At 41.5% G+C, this 16,963-nt stretch overlaps 1 protein-coding gene across 2 annotated transcripts in view; it reads right to left on the bottom strand.

The window, feature by feature from the left end:
* Positions 1 to 7,093, bottom strand: part of zmp:0000000755 (phosphofurin acidic cluster sorting protein 2) — a 62,802-nt gene extending 55,709 nt beyond the window's left edge. The window contains exon 1 of one of the 2 annotated variants that reach the window (XM_031579611.2): positions 6,684 to 7,093. In XM_031579611.2, coding sequence (XP_031435471.1) covers positions 6,684 to 6,898 — 215 coding nt within the window. In that variant the 5' untranslated portion in view covers positions 6,899 to 7,093. The remainder of the gene's footprint in view (positions 1 to 6,683) is intronic. The other variant, XM_012817083.3, reaches the window with a different exon arrangement.
* Positions 7,094 to 16,963: the final 9,870 nt, after the last annotated feature.

The raw sequence follows: 16,963 nt of genomic DNA, 5'->3' as shown, positions 1-16,963 counted from the left end.
CCGTTACAGGCTGACCTTCATCTCCATAATACCTTGCCATTCACTTAATCTAGCGAAAGATAACTATCTTCTCTGTTGAGCAAAAGACATTAAACAATCTCAGAATGTGAAGAGAAGAGCAAAGAAAGCAAGACAATGTGAAAGTATGACTGCTAGAGGCTTTTTCTAGGCTTTGCTGGATCTTAAAATGACGAGGCTTTTTTCAGAGAAACAACAACAGGAAAAACAAAGCTGGCACTCTGTGTCTCCCTTGTCTTCCAGAAGATAATCAGCAACTTTTTCAGAGTACTGGTCAGCTGTTCAAGCCAGGACCCAGAAGTGAAGAGAAGGAAGATCACACACTGAGAGAAATATACTGTGTCAGGCCTAGAACTCCCCCTTCCTGACCTCATCTATCTACTACACAGGGCAACGGGAGGACAACAAGAGAATCTGCCGACGTTAAGAGAAGAGATTACAGTATCCATAAACAAGGGGAACAACTAAATCAGGCCAGTCTGCAGTGAAAGAATCCCACCCGTGGCATAAAGAAACAGCACACTGACACTGGCCATCGGGGGACCCATGTCCTGACAATTGATAAAAGGAAGACCAAAATTGCTCAACCGAATTGTAAGTAAGCAAGCTGTCATGATGTACCTCACATCTGTACAGTATTAATAAGCACAGGCATGTCTGGTTAGGCCCTATCCAAACTCAAGGTCCAAAAGAAGGACAATGAAAAGCAAATGAAAAGCTTGCCCTATGAATAATTCGTAATATTTCATCCTCTGTGATCAAGAGGCCTTTCGTAACTGCAAGACCTCACCATGTGCTTAACATCTAATTGGTAAATTGACAGGGTACTTTTTCAATTATGTGTGTCGAATTGCTGAGACAGGAGGAGTACCGAGGACGACCAACGGTGCAAATAACTCAGTTTGACTACGCTAAAGGATTCCTCATCAGAGAATCACAGCCTTAATAACTCTTAAACAAATAGACTATGTCAGGCCAGAAGTCATTCAGGGGGCCCTAATTTCATTGACGGGCAACGAACAAAGCAACGAACAAACCATTGTTTGTGTTTATCATTTTGCTCAAGGTAGTACATTTTAAGTTTAAGTTATTAAATTAGTTTTGGTTCATGTACAGCGCACTTTGCCCGTTGCCAGTTGCCCATGAAATTTGGGCCCAGGATGTACAACTGTCTCTATATTTACACACAGACTCTTCTGCTCTTGGTAATAGAGAGGACTGGGGGGATCCTGTTTAAATGACTATAAAATGCCAGTTGGCCAAAGAAAAGGTCTGACAAAAAAAGTAGAAGATGGTGAATGAAGGAGAAACAGAGGGAGGGATGGAGGAGGGGTCCTGAGAGAGATGTTGAAACGGTGCCTCCGCAGTGACTTAGTTTTGAATAAGGATTCAGCCAAGTGTAAATCCAGCCCATCTTAGGCTTGGCGCTCCACTGCTTGTGCCTGAATGCACCAGTGAAGCGCACCAAGGCCCTGAAACTGGAACAATAAGCATGCTAACTATCCCAGACATGAACGTGACCCGGCCATGAACTTACTGTCAAAAACAGACAGTACCTATTCAGCCTCCCATTTCAAATGCTCCATCGTGGGCCTAGCACAAGGCTGTCAACAGTAACATCATCCCCCTGTAAATTTCGACCAACTGAGCCTTTGAAGTTTGCAGAGTATGGAAAGAAATAGTGAATGGGGTGGTTCTCTAGTAGAAAGAGTCTAGTAATTAAAAGAGTCTAGTAGAGTCACAAGAGTGCCAAACACCACTGCGAATCACGTCGTGTGGTCATTGTTCTGAGGCAGTGTTTCGAAAAGTGAGAAACCATGATGTGTGTATCTGATCTGTAAACAACGGCTGTCAGTCCCACCGTCTGTTCTTCGTGCTGGGAACGGCTCGCTCTCATCACGCTTCATTCTTCTCTTATAAGGTAATGAGCACAACGAGGTGTGAGCCTCCCTCTGAGGATGCTGAACATGACCGTGCCAGATAAACAGTAGAACATGCCTTTGCCTGAGCTTACTGTTGTGTAACGAAAAAACTCATGTGCTGCGTGCCAGGCGGACACCTCCTCACAGCGCGATTGGACATCTCGATAGGGTATCAAAGCATTGTTTTTGAGGTGTGGTCCTTTACTGAAACTCAAGAGAGGAGATATCATTTACAAATCCCATGGCTGGAAACATCTGTCTATATGTGCTCCAGAAACAGCTGCATTAGGAGGCCCAGCCTCTGAAAATATTCCAGGGCTGCAGACCAAGCTAATCCTTGTTGTGGACGCCTGGGCTGGGCTGGGCTGGGCTGGGCTGGGCTCAGTTTCTTCCACTGGAGCCAGGCCAGGATGATGACTCTTCCTCTGCGCATTTTCGTGAACATTTAGCTTGTATGACTTTAGGCCCGGTCCTGCAAAAAAAATCCCCCTGATTTGCAGCACCCTTTAAACCATTGGGGGAGAAAATGTGGTTCTGATTTTGGGAAACACCCCTCCACTCAACCTTCAGGGAAAAGCAGTACATCAACACAGCAGAACACCAAATTTAGGGATTCGGGTCTCAGGGCTGAGGATGGCTAAGACAGCTTGCATGTTACTTGTAGCACTGTTAGAGACGCTTGCACACACACACACACACACACACACACACACACACACACACACACACACACACACACACACACACACACACACACACGTTACTTTGCTTGGAAACTGTAGCATCAGATGGTAGTCAGAGACAACCATCAATTTCTGAAAATTACACAGCAGACACAAATAGCCAATCACGAAAGAATATGGTGCAAGTTATGTTCAACTTGTGAGTAGTTTATTGATTTGTAATATCCACTTCAGAATAAAACAGCATTGGACTCAAAATACCACTCGCTAAGGTAAGTTATAAACCATTACAAAACACATTATGATATGATAATTACAACAGTGACTCAACTTGACCCATTACCCCTGTTCAAATGATATAATATACAACCAAACACAATCAAGGTACAGTAACTAGGGATGCAATTTCACATTTCAAAACGATCCACAAGAGTATGGCCACAAGCAATTTTACATTAATGGCCACTCAGCCAGTCCTGCAAGCAAATACGAGATGCCCCAACCTAACTATCCCAGTCAGGAAGAGTCAAACAGGATTGTGTGATGATATTCTCTCAGACCCCTCTACAACCTCAACACAGCTTCATCCCCCCTTTCTCCTCCTTCTTTGCTCAGAGGAAGCACATAAGTGAAATCACAGAGACAAACACTGGCAAGACTGCTGTAAAATGTCTCTGCGGCTGTAAAAGGGGTGTTTTACAGCGTTGTGCTCTTCTCCTTCTGCTCAAGGTTACTGGGAGGGACGTGGGTATCGAGAGGATGGAAAGGGGGTTAGTTGCGCTGTAAGTCAAAAGGGAATTCATCCCTCAAGAAAGACATAAAATATCCTCACTGGAAGGTGACATTGGAAATGCTATTTCAACATGATCCAGAGCCCTGAAGACTTCTTCCTAATAAGCAGCTACTGTATAAAGGCAGTCTACGTAGGTATCTTTATTAACCATACATTACTTATGGTCCCAATGAAACTCTTTGGGGGTTGGACACCATTATAAGGGTGAAATAAATAGATAAAATACAATGACATGAAATAAGACACAATGAAACAGAATTCATGTCAACTGTACGGTACTGGCTTTTGAGCAGGATTAGTGCTGCACAGGGTACTAACGCAAGCAACCATCAACGGAACAAGATGAGTTAAAAAAAAATACACATAATAGTAGGATAAAAAAATCATTCAAAAGAGCGCACAAGCGACACGACAACCGCAATTCTATGAGCAGCGCAATCGAAGCTCCCCAAATGGTTAAGATTTCAACAAAAAATGCACCCACTGCGTTGCCAGCCCTCACACTCAAACGGTTATTTATGCAGCTCCAGATGTGGGCTTACTGTCCTCATTCTGTCAACATGCTAATTCAGATTCACTTTATAATATGGCGCGTCTCCTCACCTTAAAAGCACTTGAAAGCTGAACAGTGCAGAAGCACATAAAAGCTGGGGAGGGGGCCATTAGGGGGCAAGCACTAAATGAAGTGACATGTCCCTTCCTCCAAGCGTACGTACAGGGTCCTCTGGCTTAATGGATGCAGTTATCAGCAGGGGGTCCCCCCTCCGCACCACAGGCCACCAACCACAGAGTGGGAAGCTCCTTAAGCAGATCATAATAAAGAGCACCCCATCCCCTGATCCGCCCCCTCCCTGTTAGTGCAGATAAAGCAACACGCGAACTCTCTCTAGGCGAGAGGAATAATGGGCCGTGTTCTGTAAACACAGCAATTAAAATCTCATAAAAACATGCTGCATGAATAATTTATCCTTGGCTTAGGTGATTCCCCCTGACCTGCCATGGGTTAGAGAGAGTGTAACGGAGCATTTTTTGGTGATTTCTTTCTAAGTGCAGCGACTTGAGGTGTAGCCGAGGGCGAGTGAAAACAACAACAGCACACGACGCACGAGTAACCTTGCCACAGAGGGGTCACCAAGGAGCAGCAGAACTGTGGGTGCCCACCTTCCAGAGGTGTGGTAATCAGAGCCAAACTCTGAATCATGGGTGAGGAAGGACTTCACTCTTTCGCTCTCATATTGCTCACGTTGGATTTTGGTGTATTTGATCCAGATTCATGCCACAAACACGCACACACACACCCACACACACACACACACTCACACTCACACACATTCCCCACCCACCTCCTCCACCACTGGCAGTGGGACACATCTAGGTCAAAGCTGATTAACGTGCCTGCCGCTCCGGTGAGGATCCCGGTCAGGTGCCTGCAACGCTGGAACTCTGAATGTGATTACCCAGGCAGGGAGTTAGCCAATCCCAGCAGGGCCACAGGCACCTCTGGAGACACACACACACACACACACACACACACACACACACAGACACACAAACACACACACAGACACACTCACACACAATCACACACACACACACATACACACACACACACACACACACACACACACACACACATAGATGTACGCTTGCACACACACACACACACACACACACACACACACACACACACACACACACACACACACACACACACACATGCTCATTCACACAACCACTCACTCACACAAACACACACACATGCTCGCATGCACTCGTATATTCACACAAACACTCACTCCCACAAACACACACACACACAAATGCACGCTTGCATACACACACACGCTCACTCACACAAACACACACACTCCCCGCACACACACACCACTGGCAGGAGGATTTCTGCATCGTCAATGCAGTTGCATGACACCGGACACCAATCAAAGTTTTACTACCTCCAGCCAAGCCATGTCAAGAAAGTGCTCCTGACCCACACAGCCAGAGCAGCAACGTCAGTGGGAAAACATTCTATTCCTTTTGACACGACCACGCCAAAACATCCAAACACAAGTCCCAAAATTGAGAAACGTAACAATGCTGTTGGCAAACAGCATGAAAGAGGAATGTGGCAAATCTATTCTCTGTAGTGTAGATGAGAACCATATGAACCATATGTGTACAGGCCTGAAGCTGAAAATACATTGAATGCCTCTCTTCAGCACAAAACATCATCTGAAGAATGTACACTATCCTAAACAGAGCTTCACAGTAATGTTGTTTGCACTAGCCTTATGCCTGCCAAACATATCTGTTTGATATGGTAATGTCTAATATTAAATCATACATAAAGTATTCATATGTTTCCCTAGCATCAGTCTGGGCAAATTTTAAAAGATATCTGGCTCATGTATCAAATTGACATCTTAGATTAAGGCTTAAATGCTCTGATATCATGAATATGAACAACCAGCTCCTATAACATGCTATTCATCATTTAGAAATGACAGTGTTATTAAAATATGCAAGAGCCTGGCTTTGAAAGGTAAATCTTACAAGGAATTGCAGTAGCCTACCTCCGTATCAAAAATCAAATTGATAACAGAATATCGGTTTATGACGACATGACCTCAAAGCAATAATGCCATTGCTATGCTGGCTCTATTGATACAATTGATTCACCAGTTTGTAGTAGCCTATGAAAAACAACTACAGTTTATCATGTCTTCAATAGCAATGCAGGGTTCTAGTTGCTGCTAAGTTGTCATTTAGTTACATTACATTCTAAAAAGCGACAGACCCTATCTCGTTCTAAATAGGCCACAGAACCATTTTATTAACAAAACTATCAACAGAAGCCACTGTGGTCACACCTCCTCTGCCAGGCTGTTCCAAACTTCTCACTTCAAAGCATTGACTTCATCTTGTAGCCTACCACATTGACGGGAAAAGCCATTCCTACATTGTTAAAAGGACTTCCCTCAATCACAACACAGAAGACCGAACTTGCGGCTCTAAAGAGTATTTTATTGATTTCAACTTAATTAATCTTACCACGATCTAATATCCTCAAACCAACAAAATGAATGTCAAGCGAGTGATTATTGATGTGACAGAAACTCGCCCATCCCTTAGTTAACGTTACATACCCACACATGCATGCAGGAGAAGTCAGTCAGCTTCATGCCAAATTTCCCTATCAAAATTCACCAGAGACAAAAGGAGAACCAAGTTCACTTCACCAAAATATTATTGTCCAGTGCACTCTACCTCGGAACACAGCTTGGAGAAGAACGGTCTATTTCCCAGGTTGCAAAAAGGTTCATGGGAACAGGCATCGGGCCGGAACCAGCCGAACCTAGGACAAGCGCCCCGGCTCCCGCTCCAGCCGGGACGGCTGTCGGTGCTGGTCCGCCAACACCACCGCTGCCTGGGTTCAGGAAGGCGGCCCGAAGCCCTCCTCTCTCGAGAGCTGCCGCCATCATCACCTCCACTGGGTCGCAGCTCAAGCCGACTGTCTGGCACTGTAACTGGCTTTACTCTATCTGCTCACTCCCCTCCCCTCTCTTGTACTCGCTTTCTCGCTGAACATTTTATGAAGCCAGCAAACACATTCAGGTTACAGAATTCTACAATCGCGACACTCATAGGCGGAGCTCTGCAATTAAACTTAGTAGGGTTCCGTCATTGATCAATAGGGGGAGCTCGAGCACATTTTGTCTAAGTATTTACGTTAAAAAAAATACGTTATAAAGCCTCTCTCTCTCTCACTCACTCTCTCTCTGTGATTTCGAACTTGCTTAATAAGTATGAAAACGAGTGTAAACCATCTATCATAAATAATGCAGAGAAGCAACAAGGCTTAGCCAACTTTGCAGTTTGGCACAGACAGAAAGTGAATCTGGTATGATCAGTCACAGAGAGAGAGAGAGAGAGAGAGAGAGTTCTAAATTAATCTTTAATTTCAATAAACCACTTTTTGAAGCATACTGCATGATGTGGCCTCTTTTTTAAAGCTTCTTTTGTGTAATTGTCACAACTTACCCCAGCATTTGTTACAACCTACCCCAATACCAGCAACAAGGAACTCCATGTATTTGACATCAACTCACAAGGTCTGTGATATTCTCGCAGAGATTTGAATTGATGTATTCTGTGGTGAACAAATGTGGGTACTTTGCATGAAAGTTTGAGAACTCTAGCTAAAAAATTTCCACATTTTCCAAACTCAAGTGAGTTACAGGTGCTGAAGCAAAGAAGTGTTACAACCTCACCCAGTCTCCCCTAAGCTAACTACCACCATCGCCCCAACCACAGATACTGCACTGTGGAACAAACTTTTAATGTCAGCTTGTTGCAATACAGTGCAACGTAAGGTTTATGATAAGACCCACTTTTGCCCTAACAGAAATAAGACCTTGACCAGTCACATGCCACTTCGATATGTCAGGACTGGCCATCTTTAAATAAATTAGAATACCAAGTCTTTGTTACTACATTACAAAAGTCTTTAACTGTGACCAAAAGCTTTATAATGACTCACAACAAACACAACTATTGATTGTTTACCCCTGTAGCCAGTTTAAGAGTCTGTCTTTGGCCTGTGTTTTCAAGCACAAGACCTAGCTAAGATGCAAAGCCTGAAATTCTTCTGGCCAAAATGTACCAATGTACCCTCTATTAGTTGGAGCATTGTGAGCACACTAACAGAAAGGGTTCAGTAAAGGCACCAGATTCATATTGATGTTTAGAAGAACCTACAAACAACCTACTTCTCCATTTGACAAAGACCACTTGAGTTTATAAACCATTTTTTACCTTTCTTGGTATTAAAAGGTTTTGTTGCGTAGGCCAACAGTGTAGCCCAAGCACTGGTCAACATCTGCCCAATGCACACCTTACCTCATGTGTCAGGGTGCGTTGCAGTGGGTAAGTAATATTTAAGTCTCATGGGACACATAAGCATAAAGAAATAAACTTAGGCCAAGCTCTTGTCAATAATAGACCCAGATAGATAGAAGTGCATGCCTCTACTTGGCCTTTAGTACCATCTAGTGGCAAGTACAAACACTGAAGTTAAGGATGCAGTTGATTACAGTTCTGGGTAACACTTCTGGGTCTCAAACCCATGGGCGTCCTTTTAGTTTGAAAAGTGCTGGGGATAAAGATGGACTTTCATTTTACATTAACATCCTACCTGTCACTGGCCAATTGCATTTAAAATACAAATGCAAAATAAAACAAAACTAACAAACAAAACAAAAATATATATATACACATATATCATAGGTTACCAAGATTCTGAAGTGCTTTAATGCATTATCAAATTTAAATGGCTGTGTTGTCATGTTGTAAGTGTTTGTTCAGGAAAATGTCTCTTGGTCTCCAGATCATGCAGAGATGCTGCAGTTATACAGTTCAGATTATGTTGTTTGGCTATGTTTAACTTATGAAAAGTTCCTCATTTGACCTCAATGTAGAATTGATTCAGTTCATGTATTCATGTTCAGTATATCCAATCATTACTCAGAAAGATTTCAGTCTGAAAGTGGTTTATTTACTCATGATTATTAGACACATTGGTCATCATTTATTACAATCATGTTGAGCAGTTTGTTCCATTCAGAAATCAAAGAGTAGGAAGCCACTGAAGGTTCTGTAGTTAAAAGTATCATCATAGAGATAGCGGCCTGCAGGTAGTCCCAAGTTAACCCAATCTCCTACCTCCAGCTGCAATGTCAAACCACTGGAGAGATAGGAGTTTTTCCCATCTGTATCATACTCAGTCAAATGCATGAGCCGCCCTCCATTCTTATACATCGTGATAACCATCGAGCGTGAGTATAGTACATCTGAGACTGTGAATCTAAAGTAGTAGACTCCTCTTACTGGAGCTGTGAAGCCGCCGCTAATGGTACTGTAGGCCTGTCCAACATTGGTGAAGATTTTAGAGAAGACCAAGTTTAAATGATAACTCCCAGACGATACGAATCCTGAATTAGTCAGACCTGCTGAGAATGCCACCTTGGGTCTTTCTGTAATCTTTTTCTCCAGATTCACCACTTCAGTTTCACTTGTAGCCAGTCTGGTCTTCACAGCTCTCAGTTCTGACTCTTGTGCTGAATTTTCCTCGATCAGTTGCATCATTTTAATTTTCATAATTGTCATCTCTGCGTCTATTTTCTTCAGCATATCTTTGGTGTCAAGGAGCTCATTCTGATTGGGGCTCAGAGTCACTTTCATCTCCACTACCATGTCTCTGAGTTCCCTGAGCTCAGCAGAGACGTCCTTCTCGGTAGTGACTGCAGCAGCAGCCCCAGTGCTCTGGCTCTCTGTGTGAACTTCAGTCTGGGTGCTCAGAGTGTGAGATCCACACATGGATAGTAGCAGCACCAGTAGTTTGATTACAGCCCTCATCTTTAACGTCACTCCTTCTCTGACAATAGTAGTAGTTGTAGACACCCTCTTTTATATGCCTCAGTTACTCATTATGTAAGAAATGTAATGACGTTTTGAGATTAAATAAAGTTCAGGGACACTGGTCAGATTTAGAAATTGTAGATTTTCCAGTACATATCTGGTTATCAGTGTTGTGGGGCCCCAGCTTAAAATTGTCAAAATTATTGAAATAACCTCAAGAAATATAAAATAGCATCTTATTTAGGTCAGCAAATGTATATTGCTTGGAGTGATTTCATGTTTCATGTTGTAGTGTATTGTTGTTATGGACACGCACACATGGACGGATTATGAAACAATGGGCCCCTGGGCCTGGACGTGTAACAAAATACACCGCTTCCAACCACAAATAAGAGATATATTTGAGCCACCTCTAATATTAACTAAAACAAAGTCTTACACATGGGCCCCTTAGCCTGGGCCGGTAGGCCCGTTCGGTAATCCATCCCTGGACGCAAACAGTATTGTATTGGTTTCTGTTGACGGACTTTTACTTTGACATCATACAAATGCTCGTGTCGTGGGATAGGGAACAACTGTGACAGACAGTTAGTAATATAGTTACGCACATATCTAGTACGCCTCTATACGCTTTTCCACTGAGAGTTTTTTCGCTGTCTGATAAATATGTTTAATGACCTACGTTTAATTTCTATGAACAGTGTTAGTTCGTTGAAAGGTAAAATGCAATTATTAGTCATTTACGTTACGTTCGATTATGTGACCGTTAGCACACCATTTATTCATAACTCTGTTGGTGGCTTAGCACTTATTAGCCAGCTGTGCTGTAATATGTTGTTGCTCTGATTATTGGTGTAACGAATCTAATAGTAACTTGCTGTGTTTAGTTAAGATACCTTCTAAGTAGGGGTGGGCGATATGACCAAAATCTTCTATCACGGTATTTGTAATTTTATATCACGGTTACGGTATATATCACGGTTTATTATACGTAGGGTGACCAGATTTAGGTTTTTGAAAAAGAGGACACTTCAGCGGTGGCGAAATGTGTCCACAGACATTTATTTATTGACCCTTAAGAACACTAAGGTGCAGAAACAATACTGCCTCAATAGGCTATTGGCCTAAGCAATAGTGGCCAGTATCCATTGAATCTTTAAATATTAAAATAAAAGCAAAGTGTATGTAAAAAAAAAAGAAAAAGGAAAAATCTTTCTGTGGCAATTAGTCCAGTGCTTATGTTTCAGTGGTTCTTTAATTTACTTTCAGAAGATAACTCAAGTGTTAAAACTTTCTTTTCAATGTGTGTCCATATGTTAACGCAATAATGATGAGATATTTTCTTTATATGGCCACATATTAAAATAAAAAAATTAAGAAGTTTGCCATTACACATAGACTTATACATAGACGCTCCATTGAGGACCTCATCCCGTTGCTGCGACGTGCTAACGTGATGACGAGGTGATGACTGGTCTGTAAACAGACGCAAGTAAATGATGGAGCTGCAGTTTTTCTGGATAAAAAGCACTATAGATAGCGTTTATATTTCTCAACCGATTTCACTGAGTCGTTTTTATATTCAAGGGTTTATGATCTACGTGGAGTACCAAAAAAAGTTTTGTCTCCATATTACTTAGAATCTCGTTGGTTTGGCCGTAATCGCCGTTTAGTTGACATACATACATGTATATGATAATCGCTGCTAGACGCTCACTGTTCTTGTGCTCTCACAGCTCATTCACTTTGAAATACTGAAAAATAAATGCCTACACTAGACACTTTTCAGTCCATATTTTTCAGTATATTGAATCTTGCCCAACAGTCGAGGATTACTCAACAAGTAGGCATGGCAGTCCTTGCAGGTTATGTGCTTTAAAATTGTACTGGGTATCGTATTATACGGCTCTTCAGAATGTTCAAAAAAGTTCCGTTTATTTGAATGGGCCACCCCAACGTTCGCAGGTCTGTAATTTCTTTATTTTCACTGCTGCGAAAATGTAATGACCGCTGACCATCTTTCATATCATTCCGCAAGTAGCCCGGTCATTTAACGTAACGGGAAGTAATGGGTTGCTACGCAACACCTGAAACTTTAGAGTTCTATTTTATTTCTCAGCAGAAATCACAAAACGGCTACAAAATCGTTAAAGAGGTATTTTTGGAGGAATGTCTATTGTTTTGGCAAGTTACTGTATAATAAGAGGGATGAAGTATAGTTCGGAGGTCATTATCTAAAAATAAATCGATTGGATTTCAAAATAAGAGTATACCGCGGTTGAAACGGTATGGCCAAATCTCTCCCGGTAGACACATTTCTACCGTTGCACGGTATATACCGTCATACCGCCCAGCCCTACTTCTAAGTATTTTCCGTTTCTTGTGTATTACAGTTTAACTCATAAGTTTTCACCTGACATCAGTAAAGGAGCAAGGCGCTCGCTACCTGGCTCATGAAATCGAGTTTGGCTGACTGTTTAACTAGGAAATATTAGAACGTAACGTAAATTACTAATAATTACATTTTACCTTTCAACGAACTAACACAGTTCATATAAATTAAACGTAGGTCATTTCACATATTTATCACAGTGTGAGACAGCGAAAAACGTAGTCATTGTTTTCTCCCGTTCATCGTGTCCATTCGCGCCCCACCTGTCACGTCTCTGCACCCCACCAGTTGGGCGCGCCCCACACTTTGAGAAACACTGCCCTAAGCACTGAAAGTCAGTGTTTGAAGTGCACAAGTGCGCGGTAGTAGACATGGCTAATGCGTTTCAGGTGTTGCGTAGCAACCAATTACTTGCTAACTTCAAGTTACAATGATCAATAGAAAACGGACAACACGGCTCAGCTAAAATGGCTTTAATTTACAGTAAAGTAACAACACAAGTGATTCAAACTATAGTTTCTAGTCTTCATCATCACTTTCAATAAAATGTTTTCGCTGCTTATGAATTTCCTCATGGCTGTTGATGTCTATCAATATCGCTCATTTTGAAGATGACGTCAGAGGGCAATACGGATCCGTACCAGACCAGCGAGGTGGGCAATACGTGGCTGGCATGACTACCCATTAGCCAATCAGAACGCTCGTACTGTCGTTGCCATATAATAACTGTATTTATTAACCAAACAAATGTATTTATTTGTTATTATGTATGTATTCACAATGAATTTATTCACAATCACGTATTCATTATTATAACAACCAACTATTGCAATAAATTATTATTTATTCATGACATTTTTTATTACAACATAATCATTCAAATGAACATCACAGAAATAGTTGACGTAAGCCTTGCACAGGTCTCAGGATATGCATTATTATTCAAAACTGCTGTTTTGTAGTATTGTATATGTAGGTGGCTGACTTGGCTGCCCTAAGTGCTTTTTTAGATGGGGTGTACTTTGAAGGAGGCTTAGTATAGTTTATTTAGCAAGACAGCAACACACACGTGCATTTTAGGGTGGCTTCTTCGGTGGTACACTACACAGTTGAAAATGGAATAGTGTATGTATTGTGTAAGACATGATTGCGTATCATACATGATCTGGCAAATTTAGAACATTGGAACATTTAGAACATTTTGATTTGATTATTAATAAAATACCTTTGGACCTCGTAAAATACGGGAGATTACCGGGAGAAATGATGAAACGGGAGAGGGGCGGGAGATGGGTCGGAATACGGGAGAAACCCGGGAAAAGTTGGCAGGTATGTCCATAACGCCCTTTTCCTTCTTTCCAAATTTTTTTACCACCATGGGCAGGTTCATTGTTTTTAGAACCAAAATAGGTTGTGTTCAAAAACAATAGTGAGGAAATGTAATCAACATCTAACCAGTGAGTAGTACGAGGCGTATCTCCTGCCTGTCAATCATGTATCCTAGCTAAGACATCATGCGTTTTTAGTAGGAACAGCAGAGAGGGAGGGACGCTGAGCTTCAAAACAGCAAGCCGACAGCCTCTCTGACACACTCAGTAGCAGTATTAGTAGTAGCAGTTGCAGTATTTACTTTATGAGACTCAGTCTGTGAACACCCTCTTTTTATATGTTATTTAGTGATTATTTATAGAGGTTTCATCACTTGCGAAGTGAACTGGAGTCCAGGAACACTGATCTGACACTGACACTGTTCACCCTTCTAGGGCCGGAAGTGCTTTATGTTCTTATTTCACCCTTTCATCTTAGACTTTAAGAATTACATCCATTCCTTCTGTAAATGCTAGTGAGAGTCTAATTCTTATCAAAGACAAATAGTCACAAATGATTACAAAAACTGGAGAAGAGGAAAAATCAATAAACAAAATAGATCTTTGGGTGACTTTATGGAATTATATCAATATTGATGATGGAAGGTCCAGAGAAACGCACTACACTTTAGTCAACGCACTTTAGTCAATATAGATAGTTTGATTTAGATTAGACTAAATGTGGTTTTTTTTTATCAATACCAATTTATTATCATTTCCTTGCTCCAGCCCTCTCCCTCTGCTGTTTCTGCCATTATCCACAGTTGAATTAATGTTACATCCAGAAGAGTTACATTTGTTATTGTGTGAAGAGAATAGAGTGTAAACATTTAAATACAATTAGGTTTACCAGTACCAAGAGGTGTATCTGCCTGCCAGTCACTTAGCCTATCCAAACCTAGGCAGCATTGAGTGGGGTGGGCCTTGGAGTGAGGGGATGCTGGGTTTCAAAACATCAAAACTCATCTTTAATAAGATTCTCTCTCGCACACAGTAGTGTAGCAGTGGTTTCTGAGGTCCAGTCTGTTGGTTATTTTGTAAGAGTTGTGTTCATGACAGAACTGTTTTTTTTGGTGGATCTTGAAGTTTTATTTTTCTCATTGCATTAGTCAATGTATCCCATCTGGGAGGAAAGATAAGAAAGCCACTGAAGGAGTCTGCCGTGTGCACGGAGTTGCTTGCACAACATCTCCTAACGTGTTAGATCCCCAAATGACACATTGACATTGTAATGAGGTGGCTTAGCTTTTGAAGTAAAAAAGGAGGAGGTGTGTAGTTGTGTACAAAAATAACAGAATGACTAAATGTAACTAATAAGCAGTCATACTTGAACACTTGTCTGCCACCTGTCAATCAAGTATCCATAATACTGCATGAATGCAAAACATGTGTTTGAGGAGAACAGAAAAACCTCTGAGTCTGCTGTGTGCATGGAGTTGCTTGTTTAATAATAATAAAATAATAATAATACATTTATTTATGAATAACTTTATTTGTATAGCACCTTTCATACACAGAATGCAGCTAAAAGTGCTTTACATTTGGAGCATTTAAAAACAATAGCAAAATAAGTGCAATAAACAGAAATAAATGCAGAAAAAATTTAAACAAGAATAGATGAAACAGAAATAAATACAAAAAAGTAGAAGAATAACTGAGAAAGTTGATAGTACCAGACTGAAGGAATAAATTCAGCAGCAGAGAAGAAGAAAAGAAAGCATTAAGTAAAGAACCAGGACAAAATAATTGTAGTTTAAATATAATGTAGTTTAAAATGAAAGAATTTAGTGATGAAAGAAGTTTGTTGTAAGGTTGATGTTTGATAGAAAAATGTAAAACTCTGACTATGATCAAGTATGTATGTTTGGTAATCACATGCCTTTGTTTCTTAAAGTGCTGACCTTCCTGGCTTGTTTGTGTGATTACACTAGTGTGTGTAAGCAGAAGCTGCATGGACAGAAGGACTGCGTGTACTTCTTCCCTACATCTGGAACATTGTACACGCAAACGTTGCAAAATGCACAAGAAGATGACCTTGGATGTGGGAACCCACCTTGTGGTTATCTCTGCTGACATAGTGCATCAGAATAACAGCAAGTTCATCCTATATAAACGTTGTGTGATGTTTTTAAGTTTGCTTCTCTCCTGTCTGCCAAGACATGAGTGAGCCCAATATTCATATTGAATAAAGAGATGAATGAACCAAGAACTGACATAATGACTGAATGAGTTCTTTACAGTGAAAAGAAAAAAGGCTTTTATAATTCAGCTCTGAAAAAGGAGCTAAAACACACAGTCCGGTGTTAGAGCTGACAAGCAGCAGTCCTGTCACTTGTCTGAGCCTCGGGTGCCGTTAGTACTTCTTTGCAAGCCAGGAGTCAGAGGAATGAATGGTGTGTGTGTGTGTGTGTGTGTGTGTGTGTAGCAAATGCCTTTTAAGAAGAGTAGCGTTGATGATGTCCTAAACCAACCTTTCAGTACATCAGCATGGACAGTAACTCAGCCTCAGTGCTGACCCCACCCTGGCACAGACCTCCTCAAACAAAACTCAACTCAAACATCTCTCATGAGGCCTGGACATCCAAGTGTTCTCTCTCTTGTGATCTGAAGAGAAATGTCAAAGCCACCTTGAGAGCCTCCATCCATGCGGTGTGCTCTGACTGCTTGTTTTCCATCTTTTTTCACCCTTGTGGATGCATCCGCCTTTGAACATAGTCCCACATTAACATCAATTAAACCTGGGTGCCAGGTACAGCCTCACTGAACAAAATGAACTCAGGGGGCTGTTTCATTGAAGTAATGATTGTCTTTGATGAATGTGTTTACTTTAAGTAAAAACAAATCAAAACAATCAAGAAGTTCAATCAACTTAATTGATCCATTTTTAGCTCCAAGTACACAAAAGCAAAATGCTGAGGCTCAAATTAATTTTTCTGATGAAAGACCAGTTCACATTGAAAAGAAAAAGGGTTGTCAAATTTGCTTAACCATATAACATTTGAACTGAATTAAATGAATGTACTCTGATAGCAATACAATTTAGAACATAAGTGGTATGTGGTGTTTTTGTGTTTGCCCACCACTGATCTAACGCCAGCAGATCAACACAGACTTTCAAACTCACTTAAACCCACTCTACCTCAGAACACAGCTTGTAGCAGAACGGTCTATTTCCCAGGTTGCAAAAAGGTTCATGGAAACAGGCATCGGGCCGGAACCACCCGAACCTAGAACGAGCGCCCCGGCTCCCACTCCAGCCGGGACGGCTGTCGGTGCTGGTCCGCCACCACCACTGCTGCCTGGGTTCAGGAAGGAGCTGCCGCCATCATCACCTCCATTGGGTCGCAGCTGAAGCCAACTGTCTGGCACTG

This window comes from Clupea harengus, chromosome 13 (genome assembly GCF_900700415.2).
Source record: "Clupea harengus chromosome 13, Ch_v2.0.2, whole genome shotgun sequence".
In the NCBI taxonomy this organism is placed as follows: domain Eukaryota; kingdom Metazoa; phylum Chordata; class Actinopteri; order Clupeiformes; family Clupeidae; genus Clupea; species Clupea harengus.
The sequence above is the reverse complement of the archived record's forward strand: the minus strand, read 5'-3'. Positions and strand labels throughout refer to the sequence as shown.